At 53.5% G+C, this 24,931-nt stretch overlaps 2 protein-coding genes across 3 annotated transcripts; both read right to left on the bottom strand.

Annotated features, from left to right (window-relative positions):
• Window positions 1-17: 17 nt before the first annotated feature.
• Window positions 18-11,314, bottom strand: Dhx16 (DEAH-box helicase 16). The gene is made up of 20 exons (XM_057794594.1): window positions 10,957-11,314; window positions 9,426-9,670; window positions 9,159-9,324; window positions 8,848-8,904; window positions 8,200-8,454; window positions 7,902-8,105; window positions 7,631-7,825; window positions 7,234-7,344; window positions 7,033-7,148; window positions 5,605-5,815; window positions 5,337-5,435; window positions 5,089-5,241; window positions 3,673-3,813; window positions 3,371-3,533; window positions 3,040-3,158; window positions 2,833-2,900; window positions 2,338-2,500; window positions 1,914-2,075; window positions 1,359-1,532; window positions 18-237 (listed from the first exon to the last, which is right to left on the bottom strand). Exons 1-20 carry the CDS (start codon window positions 11,161-11,163, stop codon window positions 109-111), a joined length of 3,138 nt encoding a protein of 1,045 aa, XP_057650577.1. The 5' UTR covers window positions 11,164-11,314; the 3' UTR covers window positions 18-108.
• Window positions 11,315-13,638: 2,324 nt separating this feature from the next.
• Window positions 13,639-24,563, bottom strand: Ppp1r18 (protein phosphatase 1 regulatory subunit 18). Of its 2 annotated transcripts, XM_057794607.1 has the most exons (4): window positions 24,393-24,563; window positions 21,724-23,288; window positions 15,597-15,810; window positions 13,639-14,468 (listed from the first exon to the last, which is right to left on the bottom strand). In XM_057794607.1, exons 2-4 carry the CDS (start codon window positions 23,281-23,283, stop codon window positions 14,449-14,451), a joined length of 1,794 nt encoding a protein of 597 aa, XP_057650590.1. In that variant the 5' UTR covers window positions 23,284-23,288; window positions 24,393-24,563; the 3' UTR covers window positions 13,639-14,448. The 2 variants fall into 2 exon arrangements, with proteins under 2 accessions (XP_057650590.1, XP_057650589.1); XM_057794606.1 differs by lacking the exon at window positions 24,393-24,563 and having other exon boundaries at window positions 21,724-23,992.
• Between the last annotated feature and the right edge of the window lie 368 nt (window positions 24,564-24,931).

Raw genomic sequence — 24,931 nt, 5'->3', positions numbered from 1 at the left:
GTCCCAAAGTTCCCACACGCTTCATTCCAAAAATAATTTTATTTAGTAGGTATTAAATAAAGTATGGAAGAAATAGGAAGCTGTGTGGTCCAGTCCGTTCGTCATCTTCTAGCCCAGTTCTTCTCGTGTCTTGCCTACTTTTTTGGGCATTTTCTTAGCATGGGGATCTTCCAGTTCCTTGGCCTTATAGTAGTGAGGAGCCACTTCCAAAAGCCAGCTGCTCTCGATCTCTAGTACCTAACGAGGGAACAGAGCAGTAGGATTCCTTTACTTCCAGCCAGAATCTTCATTGTGTGGTTAAAAAGGCTTTTCTTTCCCCTTCGACTGAGGCTGTTTCATGCCAACGGCAGACACACCCTGACATGCTCCGGACAGCAGGTGAGTCCTGAGAAGCCTTCTGTCGGGGCAGACATCATCTGCTCGCTTGCTTCTCCAGCCCCACTACTGAGTGCACATTTTATTGATTCGGGAGAGGAACCAAAGCTCTCGTGCTTGCTACAGAAGACTCACTGAGGTATCCTCAGCTCTCCCTCTAAGTTTCTTCCACATCTAAAACATTGTTTCTGTGTATGGGTGCTTTGCCTGCACATGTTTATATATTACCTGCATACTTGGTGCCCAAGAAGGCCAGAAGAGGGTGTCAGATCCTCTGGAACTGGAGTTAGAGGCAGTTGTGAGCCACCATGTCGGTGCTGAGGATTGAACCTAGGTCCTCTAGAAGAGCAGTCAGTGCTCTTAACCGCAAAACCATCTCTCTAGTTCTATTTTTTTGATATGTGTGTGTAGGTGTCTCAGTGTGCATGAGTGCAGAGCCTGCAGAGACCAGGCAAGGCTGACGGAGGATCCCCTGGAACTGGAGTACAGGCAGTTGTGAGCTGCTTGATTTATGGATGCTGGAACTGAGCCTGGGTCCTCTGCAACAGCAGTGCATGCTCTAAATGACCGAGCCATCGCTGCAGACACACATTCTACGTTACCTAGGCAGACCTTGAATGTGTGTCATCCTGCCCCATCCTGAGCAGCAGGGACTACAGACCTGTGCCTTTAGACACAGCTTCAACTATTTATCAAATGAATTACAATTCTCAGATCTTGGAAGGCATTAACAATTACAAGAAAAGATTTTTTATATTTATTTGTAATGGTGCCAAGGACTATCACTGACTACACTCCAAGCATACATTAAATTTGATTACACTTAAACTAATAAACCTTGTTTCAATGCCAGTCCCAGAAATATGAATTGAGCTTAAGATGCCAGCATACTGTCTCCCCGTCTCTCCCCATCTGAGCAAGTGAGTCCCTTACCTGTCTCATGAACTCCGGTCTCTCCCTACCTGAGCAAGCGAGTCCCTCACCTGTCTCATGAACTCCTTTGTTGTCAGGACAAGCTCGTGGTAGAGCAACCAGCGTGGCTGCTGTTCAAAGAGAGAAGAGTTGGGATGGATAAACACCGTCTGCTGCTGCTTCACTGTGCGGTAGCCACTCCGAGTCAGCCTTGCTGTGTGGTAAAAATAACCGGAAGTGATGGCCTAAGGAGCAGGCGAGAAAATACCGTTAGGCACCATTTGGGAGCCTTCCACTTACCACCTCTGAGCTCAGCTTCCTGGAGAACTAGAAAGGTGAGGAACCCACTGTCTAGGCTCCAGTAAACACCAGGAAAGAGCTGAGGCAGGGGAACTGCTGTGTACTCGCAGCAGTAGGTTTAAGAAGCACTCATCTAAGCCGGGCAGTGGTGACACACATCTTTAAGCCCAGCACTTGGGAGGCAGAGACAGGTGCATCTCCACCTTTGAGGCCAGCCTGGTCTACAGAGCGAGTTCCAGGACAGCCAAGGCTACACAGAGAATCCCCAATCTTGAAAAAAACAAAAAGAAGAAAAAAAAAGACAAAACATTAACAAGAACCCTGACCTTGCGCACACGAACGTAGTCTCCTTGGCAGGAAGTCAAGCCGACTTCCACACGCTCCAAGAGCCCCTCCAGCTGCTCTCGCACATCCCGGGCTCGGCGCATGGACCTGAACTGTACGAAGTTCTCATAGCACCACTGGGAAGAGTAGCCGCTCTCAGCCCACTGCCAAGACGAAGACCTAAGCTTTAACATCAGGACAGAAGGATCCCACCCTTGGGGGCTGGAGAGATGGCTCAGTGGTTAAGAGCACTAGCTGCTCTTCCAGAGGTCCTGGGTTCAATTCCCAGCACCCACATGGTGGCTCATAGCCATCTGTAATGGGGTCTGGTGCCCTCTATATGCAGGCAGAGTACTGTGTACATAATAAATAAATCTTTCAAAAAAGAAGTATCCCACACTTCCCAAATCCCCCTTTCCCAGTGACCTGTGTGTACACATTTAGCAGAACCAGGTGGTCCCCGCCAGGGAGGAAGAAGTTGATGCGGGCGTTGTCTGCATGGACGACCTTGTCCTTGGGGCGGTAGAAGATGGAGTTGTTGACAGACAGCATAGCGGCCACTGTCAGGATCTCTTCTGAGCAGCTGTACCTGGGGAGGGCAGCAAGAGATGAGGTCACAGCCAGACCTCAAAGGACAAACGAGAAGGACGGAGGTCTCTGAGCTCTCTCTGTCTTACTTGTTAGTATGTAACTGTTCTGGCTGTCCTGGAACTGTCTGGCCTTGAACTCACAGAGATCCGCCTGCCTCTGCCTCCCGAGTGCTGGGATTAAAGACGTGTACCACCACCACCCGGCTTAAGACTTCTTATATATCTTAAACAACATTTATTTAAAAAACGTGATGAAGAGAAGAGAGAGATGGCACTTGAGACCGAGACGGTGTGGACAGTTTGTGGCAAGAGCTGGGTGGGTAAGACTTACTTCTCGGAGGCCAAGATCATTTTAGACAGCATAGGATCCACAGGCAGCTCTGCCATCTTTCGACCAGACTAAAACAAAGAAAGGGAAAGGGAAGGCCGGTTTTCCTCAGGTTTCTTCCACCACTACAAGAGTCCCTGGCAACACCCAGGGGTTCCCAGAGCCTTCAGACTCTCCTTCACCCTGTCCCAGCCTACCCCGGCTCCTCACCGTGGTGAGTTCTCCAAGGTGGTTGAGGGCTCCAAGCGCATACAGCTGTTCCAGAGCCAACAGCAGGGTCTCATAGGGCGGAGGGTCCAGGAAGTCAAAGTGCATCAGGTCATGGATCCCTGGAGAGAAGGGAGCGTGGAAGGGAGTCCTCCCCGAGCTAGAGTCCCCCCTCCCCCCAGCTCCAGCCCACCACCCGCCCTGGCAGGACGGAGACTGGAATAGAGTCCTCCCCGAGCTAGAGTCCTGTCCCCCACCCCCCACATCCCCGCCAGCTCCAGCGCCCGCCCCCCACCCACCCTGGCAGGGCGGAGGACCCGGGCAGCCCAGTCACCTAGGCTCTTCAGCAGTAGCACAACGTTGCCCAGGCTTGTCCTCTGGATCTCAGGAACTGTGGTCTCCTCCAGCTCATGCTGATAGGCCCAGGCCGTGTACAGGCGGAAACACTTCCCTGCAGCCACCCGACCTGCACGGCCAGCCCGCTGATTGGCTGAGGCCTAGAAAGAAAGCCCAGGCAAACACATGGCCAGGGCGGTGTTGACCCAAAAGTCTGGAGTATTTAGACCACTGAACTCTGTCCTCAAATGCTCTGGGGGACAATCTGCCTCCCTGGACCTCACAGAGATGCGGGCTGACCTTGCTGCAGGGCGTGACGGTGAGAGACTCCATGCCTGTCCGGGGGTTGTAGCTCTTTTGCTTGCAGAACCCTGGGTCCAGCACATAAATGATGCCTTCGATGGTGAGCGAGGTTTCTGCAATGTTTGTCGCCACAACCACCTAAGTGAGAGGACAGAGTCAGCCAGTGACTCCTGACACCCAGTCACCCACTAGACACCTGAGAAAGTTCAATGCAATGAGGAACAGCGTCCAAAGGCCAGGCAATGAGGTGAGGCAGGTCTGGGGTGGCAGTCAGCAGGGGCATACCAAAGAAGTGAAACTGAATTTAGGGGTTTTCTTCAGAGATGGAGGATGTCAAGGACCCTGCGCCACCTCTCCACCACCATCTGCTCCTGCGCAGTGACTCCTGATCCCCTTCTAGCGCCCTCTAGCGCCCTCCCGCACCCCCTGGGCTGTTCCCGCCCTCCATGTGTGCTGGCCCAGTGACTCCTGCAGGTGCACTCTCCTATGAGATGCTTGCTCTACAGCAGAGCAGTCCTCCCGGACAGCATCCTCCCTCCACCACTGGAAATAGACTTTCTGCTCTTCCTCCCTTCAGCCCTGATTCTGTTTCCACCTTCCCGTGCTGCCCTGAATCTCTTCACTGTCCTCAGTACAAACTGACACAGACTTACACGCCCACGTCTCCTCCCACCAGACTGTAAGTCTTACTTTGCCCATCGGCATATCCTCCCTGCGCAGCGGTCCTGGGCTTCAGCACTGGGGCCTCAATAAATATTTTCTCAATGAGAACCATAAGTCTACTTAAAATCCTTTGGTTTTTAAAATCTGAGTGAAGCCAATGGTGACATAGCCTTTAATCCCAGCACTTGAGAGACAGAGGCAGGCAGATCTGTGAGTTTGAGGCCAGTCTTGGTTACAGAGCTAGTTCCAGGACAGACAGGGCTGTTACACAGAGAAACCCTGTCTTGAAATCTCCCCCCCCCCAAAAAAAAAGAAAGGGAAAAAAAAGACAAAAAGAAAAACTAAAATAAATAAATATACAAAAATAAAATGAGTGCTTCAAAAGCCTCTGCCTTAGCCTTGGCCATTCAGCTTTGGCTGCGGCAGCACTCAAAGCCCTCAAACCCACTCCTGACTTCACACACACACACACACACACACACGCCTGCTTTCCTCAGGGTCCTCCCAGCCATTCTATCAAGGGTCACTCAGACCCTATGTCCTGGCAAACAAAGGCTTCCTCAGCCCACCAAACTTGAAGCTTCGCTATCTCTCAGCCACCGCTAACTTCACCTCTCTCCGGCCGGAAGGTGAGGGCTTGGCTGTGCCTCAGCTGTGCCTGATAGCCGGGTAAACAAGAGCAGCAACATGCCCTGTTCGATATTCACTGCCTGGACAGCAGGTTGAGGAGCAAAGGCTTCCTCCACTGACCTTTCGGGCCCCGGGGGGTGTGGGCTGGAAGATGCGAGCCTGCATGTCGGAGGGCAGGTTCGCATAAATGGGCAGCACCAGGAGCTCCCGGATTTTGGAACCCAGTCTACGGCAGCGGTCCTGAAGCATCTCACAGGCGGCCTCAATCTCCTCCTGGATGGAGAGAAGGAGGGCAGGAGTCCTGGTCACAGCCTCGTCCTTCCCTGAAACAGTCCACCCACCCACCCGCTTCCCGCCACAGCACACACCTGCCCTGTCAGGAACACGAGTATATCCCCAGGGGGCTGCGTCACATGGATCTGCAGCACAGACACAACGCAGGCTTCGAGGTAGTCAGCCTCTGGGGCCTGAGGAGGAAGGTTCGGGTCACAGAGGGCCACCAGCTCAGACTCTTCTCCCTCCTCAGCATGTCTTTTACCCCCACCCTGGTGCTGCATTAGACCCTTCCCTTGGACAGCATCCTAAACCGGCCCCAGCTCCTCCGCCTCACAGTGACGCCATCCTCCCAAGGGGCACCTTGGTATAGAAGATGTCAACTGGAAACCTGCGTCCAGGGATTCGGAAGACGGGGGCGTCATCAAAGAAGGTGGAAAAACGGGCCGTGTCCAGTGTGGCTGAAGCTACCAGGACCTTGAGCTCAGGGCGGAATCGAGCAACATCCTTAATTAACCCGAAGAGAATGTCCGTGTGCAGAGTCCGTTCGTGGGCTTCGTCCACCATCACCACACTGGGGGAGGAAAGGGGAGAGGGGTGTGGGAGAAGGGAAAGCAGGGAGCTGGATGGAAGAGGGCGGGGCTAAGGAGTGGGCGTGGCTAAGGAGGAGGAGGGGAGGAGTCAAGTATTCCAGTCATAGGATTCTGACAGATGCTGAGAAGGGCCAGGGTTCTGTGATCTGTGACCCATCCTGGACTTCGTCAAGAAAAGCAGTCAAGATAGTACGGGTAAAATGATCCAACAGTAAAGGTGTTGGCCACCAAGGCTACGTGGAGAAAGGGGAGAATGAACCCCTGCAGGCTGCTTCCTGATCCACTACATATGCCATTGCACATGCACACATACACACATACGTATACACACATACATACATATACACACGCATACACATGCATACATACACACATACATATACACACATACATACACACACGCACACACATGCACACATACACACATACATATACACACATACATACACACACATACACACACACAAAAATAGGTTTTTGTTGTTGTTGTTTACAAGACAGGGTTTCTCTGTGAAACAGTGCTGGCTGTCCTGGAACTCACCCTGGAGACCAGGCTGGCCTCAAACTTAGAGATCTGACTGCCTCTGCCTCCCAAGTGCTGGGATTAAAGGCATGCGCCACCACTGCCCAGCAAAATTTTCTTTTTTTTTTTTTTTTTTGGTTTTTCGAGACAGGGTTTCTCTGTGGCTTTGGAGCCTGTCCTGGAACTAGCTCTTGTAGACCAGGCTGGTCTCGAACTCACAGAGATCCACCTGCCTCTGCCTCCCAAGTGCTGGGATTAAAGGCGTGCGCCACCACCGCCCGGCTCAAAATTTTCTTTTCAAATGTAATAAAGCCAAAAGGCAGGAAACTGCCTAGAAGCAGGAACGGAATAAGTCAGACATCTCTGGGTCAGTCGGGAACAGCTATTCTACTGCAGAAGTGGAGTGGGACCATGCCTTAAAACATACACTGCTTAGCATGGTGGCTCTTTCTCATGAGCTCAGTGTTGAGACTACAAGACTGAGGCCAGCTCAGCTTACACAGTGAGCTCCAGGCCTGCCTGGCTATAAATCGGAACCGTGTTTCAATACACTAAAGAGAACCGGTGTGTTAAGTGAACAGACAGTGGCCAACCTGCTCCGGGAACAAAGTTGAGGGGAGCAGGCAGCCCAGCAATTGGGCCGTGCATCCACAGAGAGGCAGGTACCAAGCGTACCTGTAGCTTGCAAGGTCAGGCTCAGAGAGGAACTCCCGGAGCAGCATCCCATCTGTCATGTAGCGCAGAACGGTCCGCTCGGACGTGCAATCCTCAAACCGGATGCTGTAGCCAACCTGGTCAGAGACAGTGAGGCGGTAAGGACGACCGACCGGTGCCCAGACCTGAGGTTTCCCTTTCCTGGATCCCCGAAGAACTCACCTCATTCCCGAGCTTCACACCCATCTCACGGGCCACTCGGGCAGCCACACTCATGGCCGCCACTCTCCGGGGCTGGGTGCACGCAATCTTCATACCCTTCTTCGTGTAGCCCTAAGAGGAGAGGAGAAAGAGGTAATCCTCTGACAGAGATGCTGTCCCGAGCCAGGCAAGGCAAGGAGAAGGGAAGGGGCGAAAGATTTAAGTCAGGAGAGAACAGGTGAGTGAAAACCAGGGCCCCGAGGGGTGCAGAGCCAGCTCCCCCAGCCTGTCTGAAAAGCCTCATGACTGGGTGGACAGGACAGGACAGGTCAGGACAGGGCTCCACCAACCATCACACAAAGGTCTGCCAGGTCCGACTCAAGGCCTGGGCCCTTGGCGACACGCTGCAATGACTGACCTCCTCAAAGAGGTACTGTGGGATCTGTGTGGTCTTCCCAGAGCCAGTCTCGCCTTCGATGATAAGGACCTGGTGACTGGCAATGGCGGTCAGGAGCTCCTCTCTGAAGGGGAACACCGGCAGGCTGCGGCGCACGGCCTGGATGGATTCCTTCTGCTGGGCCTGGGCTGATGGGGCTGGGGCTGAGGTCGGCTCCTGAGGAAGGGAGTGGAGAGTGAAGTCCCCACCATCTTCAGAGGGCCCTCCCAACATCCCAGACTCCTCCTCTCACCTCGTCACCCTGGAGCTGAGCAGCACGGACAAATTCAATGGTCTCATCCTCCTCCAGCACTAGCTGGTACTTGGGCTCCTGCGAGGCGGCATCTCGGGCCCCAAACTTAAGAGATGCGGCACCTAGCCGGGCCTCCTCCCAGCGCCGCTGCTCCTCTCCTGGGGCACCCGATTCCTCCTCCACGACGTCCACAGTTCGAGCTGGCTATGGAGAGAGGCAAACCGACCAGCCTGAAGAAGGATGGCCCGGACCAGCCGCCACACAGCACCTCGCTCAGGAGCAGCAGGGGCTCCCTCACCTGGCCTCGAGTCTCCTTGGGCATATGGTAGCGGTTTGTGGCCTCCAGCTTCTCCTGCTCGCCGGCCGCACGGTACTCCCGGGCCAGGTCCCTCACTCGTCGCTTATACTTGAGTTCCCTGCGCTCGTGGCGGCTCAGCTCCACGTCCCCGAAGAGGACCTCCTCATCAGCCAGCTCTGCTTCCAGGTCCTCCAGCTTTTCCCGTTCCCGCTTCGCCAGGTATTCTCGGCGAGACTTCTTCCGGAGCTCAGGGACCTGGGTCAGGAAGGACAGTCAAATCCTCATCCTACGGGAGCAGCAACACAGTTCCCTACAAGAGGAGTGTGGGAAACTCGAAAGAGGGCAGGAGTGAGACATTTGATACTAGCTGCTTCGTGTTTGCATTAAGTCCCAAGGACAGGAAAAGTCAGATTTTATTCACAAACACTATGACTTGATCCTACAGAGTCAGGAGGGTTTATCACTTTCTTCCTTTTACAACCCAAGCCCATTCTTTGCTGGTTCCTGTCATCCAGGCCCCTCTTTTAGAGACTGACCACCCATTCGCATTTCACCGGAATCCCTCTGAAACACTTCCTGCTACGGTCAACCAACTCCATCAGTCTTTCTCTTGTCTTTGGATCTTGCTTCTTGAACACAGGTTCTCACCATGGCTTTCCGGTCTTCCTCTGCCATCTTGAGGCGTTTCTGAGCCTCTTCATAAGCCTAGAAGAAGAAATCAAGTCGAGGGTCATGAGGCCAATGATACCCACATCTCTGACCATTCCCTCAGAATGACAAACGTCCTTCACTGCCCTTCTCAGTGAGAAGCCTCTGTAATTTCAACCAGGCAGGGAGAGCCCTAACCAGAAAGCCCACAGGACCCTGTTGTCCCACACAGGAACCCTAGCGACAACCCTTGTCTTCCCAGAGACATCTCTGCAACCAAATCCAGGTTTATCCAACGTTCTTCAGCTCACCTTCTTGTCTGACCGCTCCAGAACATTCCGGGTCCGGTCCTTGTCCCGTTGACGAACCCGCTCTGCAAAGGCATCCCGTTCCTCTAGGTCCTGAAGACGCTCGCGCTCTGTCCGCTCCCACTCATCCTCTGAGGCTGGCTTGTCCTCCGCGGGTGACTTACTCCCCCTGAACCCAGCCCAGCGCATCAAAGAGGGGTATCGAGGAAGTTTATCCTCCCCGCAGCCAACCACCCGCTCCGATTCCCTCTCTCCTCGCTTCAGACTTACCCTGACTTTCCCTTTCCTACTTCAGAAACCTCTTCCTCTTCTTCTTCCTCCTCCCCGTGGTGTTTCTTCCTGAGGTGTTTCCGTCTTCTCCGCTTCTTCTGGAGACTGCTCGTGTCCCTGCCCACTGCCTCCTCATCGCTCTCGCTGTCTTCCAGCAACTTATACGATCGGTTCTTCTCCAGCAGGGCTCGGGCCTCTCGCTCAGCTGCCCGAGCTGGCTTTTCCACCACGGCCTTCCGTGGCACCTGCCAGTAGAAAACACGCTAGTGTGGCAGCTCCTGACTTTACAACTCTCGTCTGTCTTTATCTTTTGTTTGTTTGTCTTTGTTTTTAGAGACAGGGTTTCTCTGTAGCTTTGGAGCCTGTCCTGGAACTAGCTCTGTAGACCAGACTGGCCTCGAACTCACAAAGATCCACCTGCCTCTGCCTCCTGAGTGCTGGGATTAAAGGCATGTGCCACCACCGCCCGCCTCATTTGCCTTTATCTTAAACCAATCTTCATCATTCTCTGCTCCATGTTCTCAGCTCAACAAGGCCCTTTGCTTCTGAACTTCCTTCCGGGAACCCATCTATCAAATGATTATTGAAAGCTACCCTATGGTGGAGAGCGAGACCCAGCACCCACAGGCTGCCCTCTGATATCCACACACAATGCAATTTTGTAAAATTTTAATGATTTTTATTTTTATGTTCCTTGTGTTTTTCCAGCATGTGTATCTATGTGAGGGTGTCGAATTCCCTGGAACTAGAGTTACAGACAGCTGTAAGCTGCCATGTGGGTGCTAGGAATTGAACCAGAGATCTCTGGAAGAGCAGTCAGGGATCTTGATCTCTGAGCCATCTCTCCAGTCCCACAATAGAAAAAAAAAAAAAAAGGCTCAGAGTTCAAGTAGTTTACATCCCACAACCCACTTTCTTTTTAAGATTTATTGTTACCCATTTATGGTATGGAGCCCTGGCAAAGTCCGGAAGGCGCATCAGATCCTCATGGAGCTGTAATTACAGGTCGTTGTGTGCCACTAGAGCTGGCCGCTGGGAACTTAAGTCCTCTAGAAGAGCAGCAAGGGTTTTTAACTGCTGAGCCATCTCTCCCAGCCTCCATCCTAACTTTTAATTGTTAATTCCCATAGCTCTGTTCTCAGTGACTTTTTCCCAGGACTTGAAACTTAACCCAAGACTTACTGTATGCTAGGCAAGCACTCTACCACCTGAGAGACATCCTCAGCCCTGGAGTATGTGGGTAACTAACAAGGACTCTAGGTTTAAAGACGTACGCAGATCCCTCTCCTAAGTCTTCTCCACAGAGCTGTAAGCCCCGCACCTACCACAGCACCTAAATAACAGGGGGAAAAGACAGATGTTTGGCGGAGGCAGGAATGGTGGGTCTCTCTGCAAGTTCGAAGCCAGCTACTACATTTTCAAAGGTCCAGGCATCCCTAGAAGAGACAGCTACACTCGGTCTCGAAACGCAAGATGCGTATACGTGAAGCGGTCCCCCTGAGCTGCGAGTGGCCAGCCCGGCGGCACACACCTTGCTCCAGAGCCTCAGAGCGAAGTCCCGCGCCGGCCCGCCCAGGTCCAGCGTTTCGGTGTCGCGCAGGCGCTGCACAAACTCCTCAGCCGAGGCGCAGCGCTGCGCCGTGCCGATCAGGAACTGCGCGACGTGCCGCTCACTCAGCCCTAGCACCGAGTGCAGCTCCTCCTGCACCCATCGCTCCAGCCCCGCCGGCGTCGCCATGGCGACGCGTCCCGCTTCGGGCGCGCAGGCTGCAGAGCAGCCAGAACGGCGGCGGGGCCAGGAGAGATCTGCAGCGCCACGGGCCCGCGCCGGCGGCCGTAGAGAGTCCTAGTCCAGAGTGCCGGACTGGGTAGCCCCAAGTTGACGTCCAAAGCCGCGAAACCCGGAAAGAGTCGAGCTCTTCCGGATCGAGCTTAACGGTGGCTGGGAGGGTTCAAATCGCGCAGGCTCTTTGCGGACACTCCGGGAACCAGGTTTTCAGACACAAGCCCTCTGTTGCCCCCTGATGGTCGGTGCGCAAATGCTGCTCTCAGTGAACACAAGGCCCTGTGTAGGAGACTATCCCATAGCGTGGGATAAAAGGAATAGGTAGGAATCAATAAGACATATAATAAGGTGCTGGGGAAGAATGCTCGGAGAGCTCGAGTTCGATTCCCAGCGCCCACATTTCCTCGCAACCAACTACTTGTAACTCAAACACCTCTGGCCTCTACTGACCCCTGCACTCGTGTGCACATACACACAAACATAATTTAAAATGTTAAAAATAATTTAAAGCTACTTAATAGAAATATGTAAATTGGGTAGGAGTTCTGATATCTTAATTTTAAAAAATTAAGGTATTTATTTTATTTATGCACCACGTGTGTGGAAGAGCCCTTTAGATCAGGGATATGGTGTCTCTCTGGAGCTGAAGTTATAGACGGTTGTGAGCTGCCTGATGTGGTTGCTGGGGACCAAAAGCAGGTCCTCTGAAGGAGCAGCAAATGCTCTTAACCACTGAATCATCTCTCCCGCCCCTCTTTCTGATTTTTTGTTTATGTATATATAAACGTTTTACTTGGAAGTATGTATACCAGACAGAAGCCTGAAGAGGGCATTGGATCTCTTAAAACGGTGGTTACAGATGAGCCACCATGCTAGGAGTTGCTCTTAACTGCTGAGCCATCTCTCTCCAGCCACGCCCCCTCTCTCCAGCCACGCCCCCTTAAGCAGGGTCTCAGGCAGCACCTGCTGGCTTTGTGTGTACTGCTCAGCTAAAAACAACCTCGAACTCTAAATCCTCCTGATCCCACTTCCTAAGTATTGGGATAATAGACAGTATCACACTCACACTTGGATGAAATATGTAATTTTTTTTTTTTTTTTTTTTTTGGTTTTTCGAGACAGGGTTTCTCTGTGGCTTTGGAGCCTGTCCTGGAACTAGCTCTGTAGACCAGGCTGGTCTCGAACTCACAGAGATCCACCTGCCTCTGCCTCCCAAGTGCTGGGATTAAAGGCGTGCGCCACCATCGCCCGGCTGAAATATGTAATTTCTATACAAATCAAAAGTAATGAAAGGTTGCTGGTAGTGGTGTTGAAGAGTGGCCAGTGTCCTGAGCGATCTCTCCAGCTCCTATATGATTTATTTTGTGAATTTTTTTTCAAGGCAAGGTTTCTCTGAGCATTTCTGGCTGTCTTGGAACTCACTCCTTAAACCAGACTGGCCTCAAACTGAGAGAGATGTGCCTGTCTCTGCTTCCGAGTGCTGAGATTTGAGGCGCCACTATCGCCCAGCTGTGAATGTTTTGACCACATGTATGTCTGTGTACCATGTATGCCTGGTGCCCAGGGAGGACAGAAAAATGTCTGGTTCCATGGAACTGGATTTACAGACGGCTGTGAGCCACTCTATGGGTGCTCGGGACTGGATCTGGGCCCAGCAAGAACAAGTGCTTTTAAGTGCCAGGTCATCTCTCCACCTGTCTTTGTAAAGATTTTTTTTTCTTTTTTTTTTTTTTTTTGAGACAGGATTTTTCTGTGTAACTTTGGAGCCTGTCCTGGAACTCACTGTGCAGACCAGGCTAGCCTCAAACTCACAGAGATCTGCCTGCCTTCCAGAGTGCTAGAACTGAAAGTATGTGCCACCACTATCTGGCAAGACTTTTTTTTTTAAAGCCAGATGTGGTGGTGTAAGCCTTTAATTCCAGCACTCTGGAAGCAGAGGCAGGAAGACCTCTGAGTTCCAGATCATCCTGTTCTACACAGTAAATTCCAACTTGCCAGGGTCACACAGTAACACCTACTCTCAAAAAAAGGGTGGGGCAGGGAGACAGTGAGCTGGAAGCATACAAAACATAATTATACACAAAATAAATTAATAAAGAGGAAGAGACCAGGCGATGATGGCACACGCCTGTAATCCCAGAACCCAGGAGGCAGAGGCAGACAGATCTCTGAGTTCAAGGCCAGCCTGGTCTACAGAGCAAGTTCTAGGACAGGCTCCAAAGCTGGGGCTGGAGAGATGGCTGAGTGGTTAAGTAGTGCACCGGTTACTCTTCTAGAGAACGTTTGATGCTCAGCACTCAGATGGTTCCAGAGTTCCAGGGGTTCCAATGTCCTCTGGCCTCCACAGACACCACATACATTCAGGCAAGACACTCATTCACACAAAATGGAAATAAAGGAAAATTTAAAAAGAAGCAGCAAGAGAGTTGAAAAGAGCTCCATTTTATTATGGAAAGTTACAAAAAGAAACAAATCAGGCAATTAATAAAGGAGCAATAGGCGAGAAACGCACCTCCTTTAGTGCCCCCACACTGCAGTTCAATTCAACGTGAACCATGTGGAGGAACAGAATTAAATAATTCTCATGGGGTTCAGAATGAGGACCCCTCAGCCTTCTCTCTTGGGAGAAACTGAGGCACAGTAATACTGAGCAAAGGTGAAGAAAGCCACACACCTCCCCAGGTCACGCTCAATCAAACAAGAGGAGGGTAGAGAATTCCTCGGGAAGCCGAGTAGGCAGAGCTTGTAAACCTGGGACTTTGGCAGGCGGGACTGGGAGCTGGTAGGTATGTAAACCAGGCTGTGATCAAGGGAGGAGGAGGAGGCTGTAAACAAAGGGGCAGTGACCTAGGAAAAGGGTGGTTGTGGATGGAGTGGGATCAAGACCTCCCAGGGAGGTGAATGCTTAAATCCTGAGTGTCCCGGGAGTGGCAGGAAGTCAAAGGCTGTGGGGACAGTGTACCCTGTCATGGGGCTGGAGGTGTTCCATCTATCTCAATCCCAGGTGAACCCTGTGTTCCGCCCTAGGACCTACGTGACCACATCCACAGGGGACCTTGGGGGGTAAATGTAGGCTATTGGCTCTGCCCCAGAAAGAGGGTGGGAGAAGCAAGCTGGAATGTGCTCATGGCCCCTCCCTGTCAGGCTCATTGCCAGAGTCTGTTGGCTCTGAATCTTCTGGACTCCAGGATCTTCAGGTATGGGAAGCGGGAGGTACAGGCCCAGACTGGAAGATGGTCACCGCCGGCAGGACTCATCTACAAAAGAAGGAGTGATCAAGACAGCGAAGTGGGGAGAGCCTCTGCCACCAGCCTCCCCACATAACCCAGAGCTGAAGAGCGGCAGGTAGAAGTGCTTCACATTGTGTGCGGTGTGTGTGCTGGTCACCAGCAACAACAGTCAGCAGGTAGCTGGGTATCTTGTTTGATCTCACAATCATCTCAAGCAAAAGTGAAGTAATTTAATATCAGCTATAGTCCCAGGTGCTTTGCAAAAGCTTTCTCGATTTTTTTTATTTTGGTTTTTCGAGGCAGGGTTTCTCTGTAGCTTTGGAGCGTGTCCTGGAACTCACTCTGTAGACCAGGCTGGCCTCTAACTCCCGAGATCCACCTGCCTCTGCCTCCCGAGTGCTGGGATTAAAGACGTGCGCCACCACCCGGCACTTTCTCGATTCTTCCAACCACCTCAGGAGGTAGTGATCTTATCGAATGTTCATGCACTGGGATTAAAGCAGGGCACACAGCCTTGTTGTTCATTCGTTTCAGACAGGGTCTCAATCTGTACAGCCCAAGCTGCCCTGGAACTCATGGTGTAGACCAGGCTGTTCCTGTACTTCTACATCAGCTTGTGTGGTGGGGTGACGAGATGAGCCACCACACTCAGTTCTAGGCAGCGATCTTACCACCAAGCTACACACTCCGAAGCCCGGTCACAGTTATTAACTGTACTTTTGAAGAATGACAAAATGCAGCCTGGTCCACAGAGTGAGTTCCAGGACAGCCAGGGCGACACAGAGAAACCCTGTCTCAAACCAGCAAAGAATGACAAAATGAAGGCTGGGGATACTGATCAGAGCACTCGCCTAGAATGCTGAAAGCCCTGGATTCAATTCCTGGAGTGTGGACGTCCACACCCCACACAAGATAAATTGAAACTAAGCCCACATGGATCCGGGATCACACCGTAAGTAACAGACGAGCTGGAATTCATACTCCAGGCCGTATGACCTAACTCGGGTATTTTTAACCAGACTGGAGATCTGGAGAACCAGCGAGCTCTGGTTTTGAAATCTGGAGACTCCATCTGAAGGAGGGAATTAGGCCAAGCACCTTCAAAACACCACACCATGGACACCAGGGGGCGCCCTCCGCCCGCCAGCTGCTTACCCACGATTAGGGCCTTGGTGCGCAGACCGCCCTGGAGCCCAGGCTGCAGTAGCAACTCCTCTTCCTCCTCCTCATCGTCGTCGTCAGGCTGTGTCGCCAAGGGGGTGGGTGCACTGGGGGTCTCAGGCTCCGGGCCCAGATCCTCCAGTACCGAGCTCTCAGAAGGGTATTGGTACGTGGTCTCCAGGGCCGTCTCACTGAAGGAGATCTTGAGCTGAGGGTGGGAAGAGAGGGGAGAGGAAGCAAGTTCATTACTAAAGCACCCCAGGGAGGGAGGGCCCAGAGAGCAGATGCCAGTGCAGCTGGTCTTAAGCACCCCAAAGATCGTCGTGTCCACCCCACCCCCCCCCCGCCCCGTTCCAGTTGGGGATTCGACGTTCCTTTACAGCTTGATTTTTTTTTCCCTTCAAATGACATCAAACAAAACAATGGCTCAATAGTTAACAGCACTGGACGCTCTTCCAGAGGACCTGGTTCAGTCAGGCCTCTCGCAACCATCTGTAGTTCCAGAGAAAACAGGACTGAGGCCCTCTGCAGGCTCCAGGCATGCATGTAGTGCATATACATATACAAGTAGGCAAACACTCAGACACATAAAATACATAAGTATTTGTTTGTTTTTCGAGAGAGGGGTTTCTCTGTGTAGCCTTGGCAATCCTGCAACTCGCTCTGTAGACCACGCTGGTCTCAAACTTAAAGATCTGACTGCCTCTGTCTCCCAAGTGCTGGGATTAAAGGGTTGTGCCACCATCGCCTAGAAAAAAAAAATAAATAAATCTTAAACAAACAAACCCAAACCAGATTTGGGCCACTGAGATGGCTCAGTGGGTAAGGGGACTGCAGCCTGGCTGGATGACCAGCTTGTGACCTCTGACCTCTACAGGGTGCTGTGTCAGGTATGTCCCCACCTCTAAAATTAATGCAACCCCCCCCAAAAAAAACCAAAACACGTAACAAAACATCAAGAACAGACACAAACAACCCAAACAGCCAGGTATGGTGCCTCACACAAGTAATTTCAGCACTCAGGGGGCTGAGGCAGGAGGATTACAGTAAGTTCCAGGCTAGCCTTCCATGTTTATTAAAACTGCCTAAATTTAAAAAAAAAAATGCTGGACAATGGTGGCTCACACACCTTCAATCCCAGCACTCCGGAGACAGAGGTAGGAGGATCTCCCTGAGTTTAAGGCCAGCCTGGTCTACAGAGTGAGTTCCAGGACAGCTAAGGCTATACAGAGAAACCCTGTCTCGAAAAAAATAAAAAACAGCAACAAAAAAAAGAACTGGGAATGTGGGTAAATAAGGAAAGATCCAGGTCTCCCCCCCTTACAGCTGTGAGGGTCCGGGTCTCCCCCCTTACAGTTGTGAGGATCTGGGTCTCCCCCCCTTACAGCTATGAGGGTCCGGGTCTCCTCCCTTATAGCTGTGAGGGTTCAGGTCTCCCCCCTCTTAGAGCTGAGGACCCGGGTCTCCCCCCCTACAGCTGTGAGGGTCCAGGTCTCCCCTGTTAGAGCTGTGAGGACCCGGATCTCCCCCCTTTCCTCCCCCCGCTTACAACTGTGAGGCGGAGATGTAAAAAGAAAAGAAAATGCACAGAGGAAGAGTGTCATGGCCAGGACTGGACCACTGGGCACCCTTTGGGGCGTGCCAAAAGGGGTGAAGTCAGAGCTGGCCAAAAAAGCTGGTTGGGAAGGGAGTCCCTGAAGGCACCCTGCTTTCCAGAGCCTCAAGGCGTTGGTGTTCCCTGGGAAACCCAGGCTCAAGCCTTCCCCCTCCCTTCTCCTGCCTTCTCTCCGATCCTATCATACAGGTCCCGGTTCAGGAATGGATACACCATGGAAAGGCATATATGAGCCAAGAGATGGCTCAACACACAGAAGAGCCCTGGAATATGCAACCAGAGACCTGACAAGGACAGAGAAGGCAAACCCTGGGTAGGGATGTAGAGGAGGCCCGAGGATACCCACAAAAAGAGGCAGGAGGAAGCAAAGGACCAGAGAGAGGCAGAAATTCTTAAAAACACAGGCTGTCTTCAGAGTCCTTCTACCCTTCCCTTTGCCCCCCTCTCCTGGGAGGACACAGTGGGATTAGCCCTGCAAACCGAGGGTTTAGGGAGATAAACAGGTGATTCCAGGATGTCTGTGGCCCGTACCCCAGGGCTTCCATGTGACCTCCTGTGTCTGCAAGTCTTCTAGGGGCTGAATGAGAGAGACGTGACACCTCGATCCCTAAGAAAGGGTCCAAACCCTAACCCTGAAAAGGCTTCTTTTTGGTTGTTGTTGTTTGTTTCTTAAGACAGGGTTTCTCGGTGTAACAGCTCTGGCGACCAGGCTGGCCTCGAACTCACGGAGATCCACCTGCCTCCTCTGCCTCTCGCCCAGCTGCAATGACTTCTCATTTTATCTAACTTTGAACAACATCCAGAGCCTATACAAAGGCAGCAGGGTGATTTCCTTCCAGCTGCCCAGATGCACTTCCGCCTCTGGGCCTTTGTGCTGTTCCCTCTGTCTGGGAGACTCTTTCCCCAAATATCCCCAAGACTCCTCTGCTCCAGGGCATCCTGTTTGGAAGTTGCCACACTTGCATCCTGCTCTATGTCCTGATCGTATTACAAATACCCTAGAACTAATATTTGCATAAGCACTTATCTCCTTACCCATGAAAGAACCTGTTACTATCTTGGGGGAAGCCAGGCAGCAGTGGCGCACTTAATCCCAGCACTCGGACTCGGGAGGAAGAAACAGGTGGATCTTTTTGAGTTTGAAGCCAGCCTGTTCTACAGAGAGTTCCAGGGCAGGCTCCAAAGCTACAGAGAAACCCTGTCTCAAAACAAAACAAAACAAAAACCAAACAAACAAAGGCGGGGGGGGGGGGGGGGGGGGGCGGGGCTGGAGAGATGGCTCAGCAGTTAAAGAGTACTGACTGCTCTTCCAGAGATCCCTGGTTCAATTCCCAGCACCCACATAGCAGCTTACAACTGTCTGTAACTAAAATTTCAGGGAACCCGACACCCTCACATAGACATACACATCAATGCACATAAAATAAAAATAAATACATTATTTAAAAAAATCTGGGGGGGAGTTTATAGTAAAACCTCTTCACACACAATGCCCCAGCGCTCAGATCCTTACATAAAAAGGCACAGTGCTGCATATGACTCACGCAGCCACTCCCATACGTTCTCAAGTCTGTTACGCTTTAGAATCTTTTTTTCCATGTTTAGTGTTTTGCTGGCATGTAAGGGCACCATGTGCATTCAGTGTCAGAGATGACCAGAAGAGGGCATCAGATCTCCTGGAACCGGGGTGGAGGATGGCGAGCCACCCGCTTAGTGCTGGGACCTGAATCCAGGTACCCTGCAAGCAGCCGGTGCTCTTAATGGCTGCACCATCTCTCCAGTTTTTTGTTTTTTTAATTTTTTATGTCTGAGACTGGAGCTCACTAAATTAGCCCAGGCTAGCCTTGAGCTTGACACCATAGACGGAATTACAAGTCTGAACCACCAGTCTGGAGGGCCTGAATATTTTCGGTCTGTGCTTGGTTGAAATCATGTTTTTAGAAGGCTGACTGTGCGTGGCTACTCATGACCGTGGTTGCCATGAAAGGAGTTTACAGGTTGTCACATTGCCTAAGGTAAAGGTTTGTCTAGACATCAGGGGAGGTCCCAACAGAGGAGCAAGGCTGTAGAATAGAGGGACAGCCTCCAGATGGCTCACACGCCAGCATCTGGAAAGGGACCCATACTGGTTCTGTTGCTGCCAGCTTTACCCAAATTTCTAGAAGCCCATCCTCTCTCCTTTCCTAAGCCCCCCCACGCCAGACCTGTAGTTTATCGTTAGTTCTGTTAAACGGTTCTTTTCGTCCCTTCATCTACTTCAATATCTACTTCTATCAACCCCCCCTTTGCCTCACTTCCCCCCAGCTTCTGACTGTGCTTCTCAGGAATGCATAACCCGAATGGGGCGCGCGCGGGAGGGAGGGGGGTGTGCAGAGAGGGAAGTGACTCACTGGAACCTCTCTCATCAGCTATATAAGGTCACAAGGGGGCCAGGGAAGGAGGGGCGGGTCTCTGGCCCGAGAGTCTGCAGAGGCAGAGCACCAGCTACAGCCTGGGACAGGGCAGGCGTGGTGTCTCTCGTGGTGGCAGGAATCGGTTTGATGAAGCAGCCTGAAAAGGAACTATTCAGGAAGGATGAGGGACGAGGGACGGTGGTCATGGCTGGGACAGAGCAGGGCAGGCACAGTCATCCTTGCTGAGGTTGTACAGACAGACAGGGTTGGGAGGTGCAGGTGTGGACTTAGAGAGAGGGCTGAGGGAGGTAGACAGTCATGTCTAGGGAACTCGGCTGCCTCCTCCCCACCCCCACCCCAGTGTGGCTGTTTCCTGATTCTCTCACCACATCCTGAGCACAGCTCTGGCAGGCCCCCAGGCCCCATGTTCCCACTCTGTCCCACCAGCCTTCCGGCCCCCACCCCAGGCTTCCTGTTTGGAAGGTCTACTTCCGCCCCTCCTACTTGATGACCTAGGTATGGTGACCATCACAGGTCCTGCACTGCATCTAGGCTCCTTGGCTTCCCCCAGATGGTTCCTAGGCTTGGGCCACAAAGCCTCAAGCCTCCCTCTGCTCACTTCCCAAAGTCACAAGCCAGGGAGGAAGTGACTTTTCTGTGTGCCTCACCCTGGGAGAATTTCCTTTATATCTGCCAAGTACAGAGAAGAGAGGGCCAATAGGAGCCCGAGGGCTCAGGGTGCACTCCTAGGTGCCACCCCGGGAGGGCTGGAGCTTCAGTGAAGCTAGGACAGAGGTGAGAGAACAAAAGTCAATAAAGCTACCGTGACAATGAATACTCTGTCTATAAATTAAAAACACAAAAAGATGCATGGGGAGAATCAAATGATCCCTGAGCTCAGCCCTGATCTTCGGTCCTTATGATCTCCTACTAACACCAAACACACACGCACACGCGCACGCGCACGCGCACACGCACACGCACACACACACACACACACACACACACACACACATTACAGAGAATAAGCAGGAGCAGGCGTCCCGGGCAGGCCCTGGGAAGATGTGTGTTGGGTGGGGAACCTTTGGGTCTGAGGCGGCTGAGTGTGGCCCTTTCTTTCTCCAGAGATTTTTTTCACATAGAAAACTGATTGGTGCCTAGGAGGCAGGCGCTGGGCCGGGGCCAGAGGGAAAGTTACCCTGTCCAGTGTTTCCTTGCAGGTCTGCATTCCAGTCTAACCTCTGACCCTCTGCTGGCCTCGGCCCCACCCCTTCCCCCAACTCCCACAGGGCCTGGGCCAGTCCGTGCTCAGTTCAGTGCAAATGAACTTCTCTCTTTTTCTACCCCAAGGGGAGGGAGAGGCCAGGGGAAGGAGGGAACAGAGGGGAAAACCAAGGCTGAGCCAGTTCTGCGGGGGAAGGGAAGCCCAGGGAGGAAAGATGGGGGAAGGGACTGGGATATTTTGGAAGAGGAGAAGGCTTTGCTTGTCCCCAGAGAAAAGGAAAGCACTGTCTAACATTTGCCCAGTTGGGGGGAACAGGCAACCCCGAGGTCACCCACTTCCAATGGTCTCTGTATGCCTCTCCGGGAGGTGGAGGGTGGGGGGCTGACTTGGGGTCTAAAAGCCTCTTCTCTGCTCTTCACCCAGCTCAGCTCCATCTCACTCGCCCCTCTATCCTGGGATGTCCTGGGGTAGATCTGGTCTCCTCTTTCGTGGGGCTGAGACGCTCATTCCAACTTCCCTGAACTTCTTGCCTCAACATTCTCTGCCCTCCCGGGTATTTTTACCCTGTTTTCACATCTCTCCTACCAGCCGGGCTTGCCTGGATCAAAAGCTCAAAAGGAAAAGGAGGACTGAGCATGAGGGAGGGAGAAGGACCAGGGCCGGACACACCCTGAAAACCACACACCCCAACACAGCTGTTGACTGCTGGGCAGAATCCCTGGTGCTCTGAAATGAATGGAAAGGAGGGACAGCCGGAGGAAGGGTGTGTGCAGAGGGAGGAACGGAGGTGGTAGGAGTAAAAAGAGTAGAAGACAGGAACATTTAAAAAGCCATCCAGTCAGAGCTAGAAGGAGACTTCTACGCAGTCAGGCATGGCAGTTTTCCTACCTGTTTGTGATGTCTTTCAGGGGACCCCTTGACAAGGCAGCTGCGGCTGAGACGGAGGTAGCCCCCCAGTACCAAGATCTCCTCAGCAGTTGGGTACCGCTTCTTCCCGGATCCAGGCCCTGCAGCATCAGCTGTGGCTGGGGTGGCCGGTGGGGCTGGGCTGGCAGGGGGCACACACCTCCGTGGGTTGACAGTGAAGGTGTGTCCGCTACGGCGGGGGGCCCCCACCCCCGGTCCTGCCTTCACCCCATAGAACAGACGGCTCATGAGGGGATCCCCAGGGGGCTGGGGGGCAGTTGGGGCTGGGGGTGGGGGAGACAGAGGGGCTGTCGTTGGGGGCCGGGGTTCTGCTGCTTCCTCTTCCTGCTGTCTGGAGCCTTCCGTCCCAGCCCCAGCATGCTCTGGTGGGAGGGGGGAGGGCCCAGCGAGGAGGTTCTGCTGGGCTCTCAGAGGCCTGCTCTGAGCCCCCGCCTCCTCCTTAGCCTCCTCTTCAGCCTCCAAACCAGAAGGCCCCAGGTGCCTCTCTGAAGATGCTGGAAGATCCGGCTTCTGAGTTCGTGTCTCTATATCCCGTTCTCGGGCTTTCCCAGAGTTTAAGGTCCATTTCCAGCCTTCTGTGGGTCTTGAGATCCTGTCTCCATCCTCCACAGGGCTAGGTCTCCGCTCAGCAGCAGTCTCCACTTCTCCAGAGATGGTGTCTTGGCCCTCTTTTGTCACTGGAGGCTGGTCTAGGACAATCCCCGGACTCGGTTTTTCTTCCTTTCTTCCGCACTCCTCCAAGTCGTCTTTCCCCTCGTCGCTTGAGTTCAGCCTCCACTCTGTGGCCTCCAGCTGTATTGAGCTCTGTTCCTGGGGTTCTTTCGGGTCAAGATTCCATTTATGGGCCTCTGTCAGGCAGGCCTTCTGGTCGCCAGATTCCCCGGGGCTCAGTCTGCTTTCCAATACCTCTTTTCTCTTGGGACTGTCGTCTCCGTGACTTGCTAATCTCAGACTCTCCTCTGGAGTTTCTCCAGGGCTCAGCCTCCATTTCTGAGCCTCTGCAGGGCTCTGCCTCCAGTCTCGAGTGTCCGAAGTCCTGGAACATGACTCTTGGGCTCCCCCTGTCAACAGCCTCTTATCTCTGGCCTCCCTGGAACTTAGCCTCTCTTCTCTTGACTCTCTTCCCTTGGGGCTCTGCTCTCTTAAATTACTAGGACTTGATCTCCGATCTAGAGCTTCCAGAGGCCCAGGCTTCCTATCAGCAAGTACTTCATTTCGCTGCTGCTGCTGCCGCTGTCGCTCCTGTTGGATGAATCGGTTCTGATGTACTGGCCCAATAGCCTCCAAGAGGACAGCGGATTCATCTGGGTCCGGAGGTCCAGCCTCTGCGGTCCCAGGCACTGGGCTCGCCTCTCCAGGAGGCAGGCCCAACTTGGCCTTGCGACGTTCCAGGATTCCCCGCTTCCAGGCTGGCATCTGGGACAGGCGATCCCGTTCTGCTTTCTCACGGCCACGAACTGCTGCCTCCTCCTGCCGCCGCCGGGCTAGCAACTGTAGCTTCCAATCTGGGATAGCAGTCATGGTCACTGGAAGTGAAGGAGAGAGCACTGGGGGACAGGAACAGGAAGGGTAGGCTTCAGAGGGGCCCGGGGATTGAGAATGGGGGTGGGAGAGAAGGAAGTGATGCGGGAAGAGACTAAGAACCGAGGGCAGTGGAACTAAGAATGAAGATAGAGGGGAACAGGGAGAGGAGGGAGGGCAGAAGAGGCGAGAGCTAAAAAAGTGAAGAGAAAAGCTGGGTGCCAAGTTGGGGGTGGGGATAATGGGAGAGGAAGAGTCGAGATTCCGGGCAAAGGCAGCGCCAGATTGGGGGTTTGTAGGCACTAGACAGTCCCTAAGATATGAGAAAGGGAGGAAAGGAAAAGCAGGAGAGAGAGAGAGGGAGAGAGGGAGAGAGGGAGAGAGGGAGAGAGGGAGAGAGAGAGAGAGAGAGAGAGAGAGAGAGAGAGAGAGAGAGAGAGAGAGAGAGAGAGAGAGAGAGAGAGAGAGAGAGAGAGAGAGGGGAACTGGGGCTGAGAAGTGAGCGGGTTCAATCGAGGCTGCCTACCCCCGGTACCCAGGGGAGGTAAGTGGGAAGGAAGAACAGGGAACCGGGGGCGGAAGGGTCGGAGGGGATGTGAGAAGGTGAGGATAGATGTAGAGGGCCAGAGGTCCGGGGGAGAAGGGGAGAGCGGAAAGCCGGCAAGGGAGCGGGCGCCTCTTCGCACGGGCCCCGCAGGTCCCGGCTGCCTTCCCGGCTGCGCTCGGCCCCGCCCCTCAGTCCGGCCCCCACCCCACCGCGTACTCCGCCCCAGAGGCGGGTCAGGGGAAATACCCTCCTCGGGGACTTTTGGTACCCGAGCGGGTGTGCTGCCTACGCATTCTCAGAACTCTGGCGTCCACCCGCGTCCAGTCCCTTCAACCTCGCCTGCCTCCCCACCAACTACGCCCTAGGACCCGGACGCTCGGAGGACCCGCTTCATGCCTCTGCTGTCCCCAACCAGGGACCCCGCTCTCAGGGGGACCTTGACCCAGAGGGCCATGCACCCGCGGGAACTTGCACGGACCTGCAATCTCTGCACAAAGGGGAGGCACTCCAAGGGAGATCAGGAGACACTTCCCTTAAAGTGGGAGCCCCACAGTCAACTTACACGCCTTGTGGTCCCTAGGAGGAGGTGCGGTGGAGCCAGGCGTCGGAAGAGGAGAGAGTCAAAGGGAGATCTGGAGGGAGGGTGCGAAGCAGAGGAGGAGGGAAGAGGGCGCCTAGGAGGAGGGACGGAGACTCAGACGGGGGCCAGGCGGGGGCGGCGACCGCTTTGTCTACGGACAATGGGGCGAGGGAAGGGGGCGCAGGGCGGAGCCGGGCGAAGGGCGGGGCTTCGCTGCCCTCCTTCCCGCGTGGGACTCTGGTGGTACTCCTCTCTTGCAGTGGCAATCCACAGCTCTTCGTTTTCTGTCTCCAGAGGCCCTCACCCACTTCCTCTGGCAGCCCTGGAGAAGCTGGGTGTCCAGACCTATTGCTCCAGCTGGCCGACCCGGGGCGGCGGCCCGTGACTCAGGCCCCCTGAGGGACTTGGGGAGGAAGCGGCAGCTGCTTGGAGTCAGACCCGCCCTTCCCATCACTCGCCGCCCCTCCCCGTGCTTTTGCTTTCCCTGGCCAGTCTTTGTTACCGTGGTGGTGTGGGCGGCT

The sequence above is a fragment of the Chionomys nivalis genome, chromosome 19 (assembly GCF_950005125.1).
Source record: "Chionomys nivalis chromosome 19, mChiNiv1.1, whole genome shotgun sequence".
NCBI lineage: Eukaryota > Metazoa > Chordata > Mammalia > Rodentia > Cricetidae > Chionomys > Chionomys nivalis.
This window is presented reverse-complemented; position numbering and strand designations above follow the sequence as displayed.

Coding starts and splice junctions, on each gene's coding strand:
- Dhx16 (XM_057794594.1), bottom strand. CDS start 11,163: ATGGCGACGCCGGCGGGGCTGGAGCGATGGGTGCAGGAGGAGCTGCAC. Junction 5,436..5,604: donor TTGACATCTTCTATACCAAG/GTGCCCCTTGGG, acceptor CTTCCTCCTCAG/GCCCCAGAGGCTGACTACCT. Junction 3,534..3,672: donor CCGTCACGCCCTGCAGCAAG/GTCAGCCCGCAT, acceptor CTTTCTTTCTAG/GCCTCAGCCAATCAGCGGGC.
- Ppp1r18 (XM_057794607.1), bottom strand. CDS start 23,283: ATGACTGCTATCCCAGATTGGAAGCTACAGTTGCTAGCCCGGCGGCGG. Junction 15,811..21,723: donor CTGAAAGACATCACAAACAG/GTAGGAAAACTG, acceptor TCCCACCCTCAG/CTCAAGATCTCCTTCAGTGA. Junction 14,469..15,596: donor CACCAAGGCCCTAATCGTGG/GTAAGCAGCTGG, acceptor CTTCTTTTGTAG/ATGAGTCCTGCCGGCGGTGA.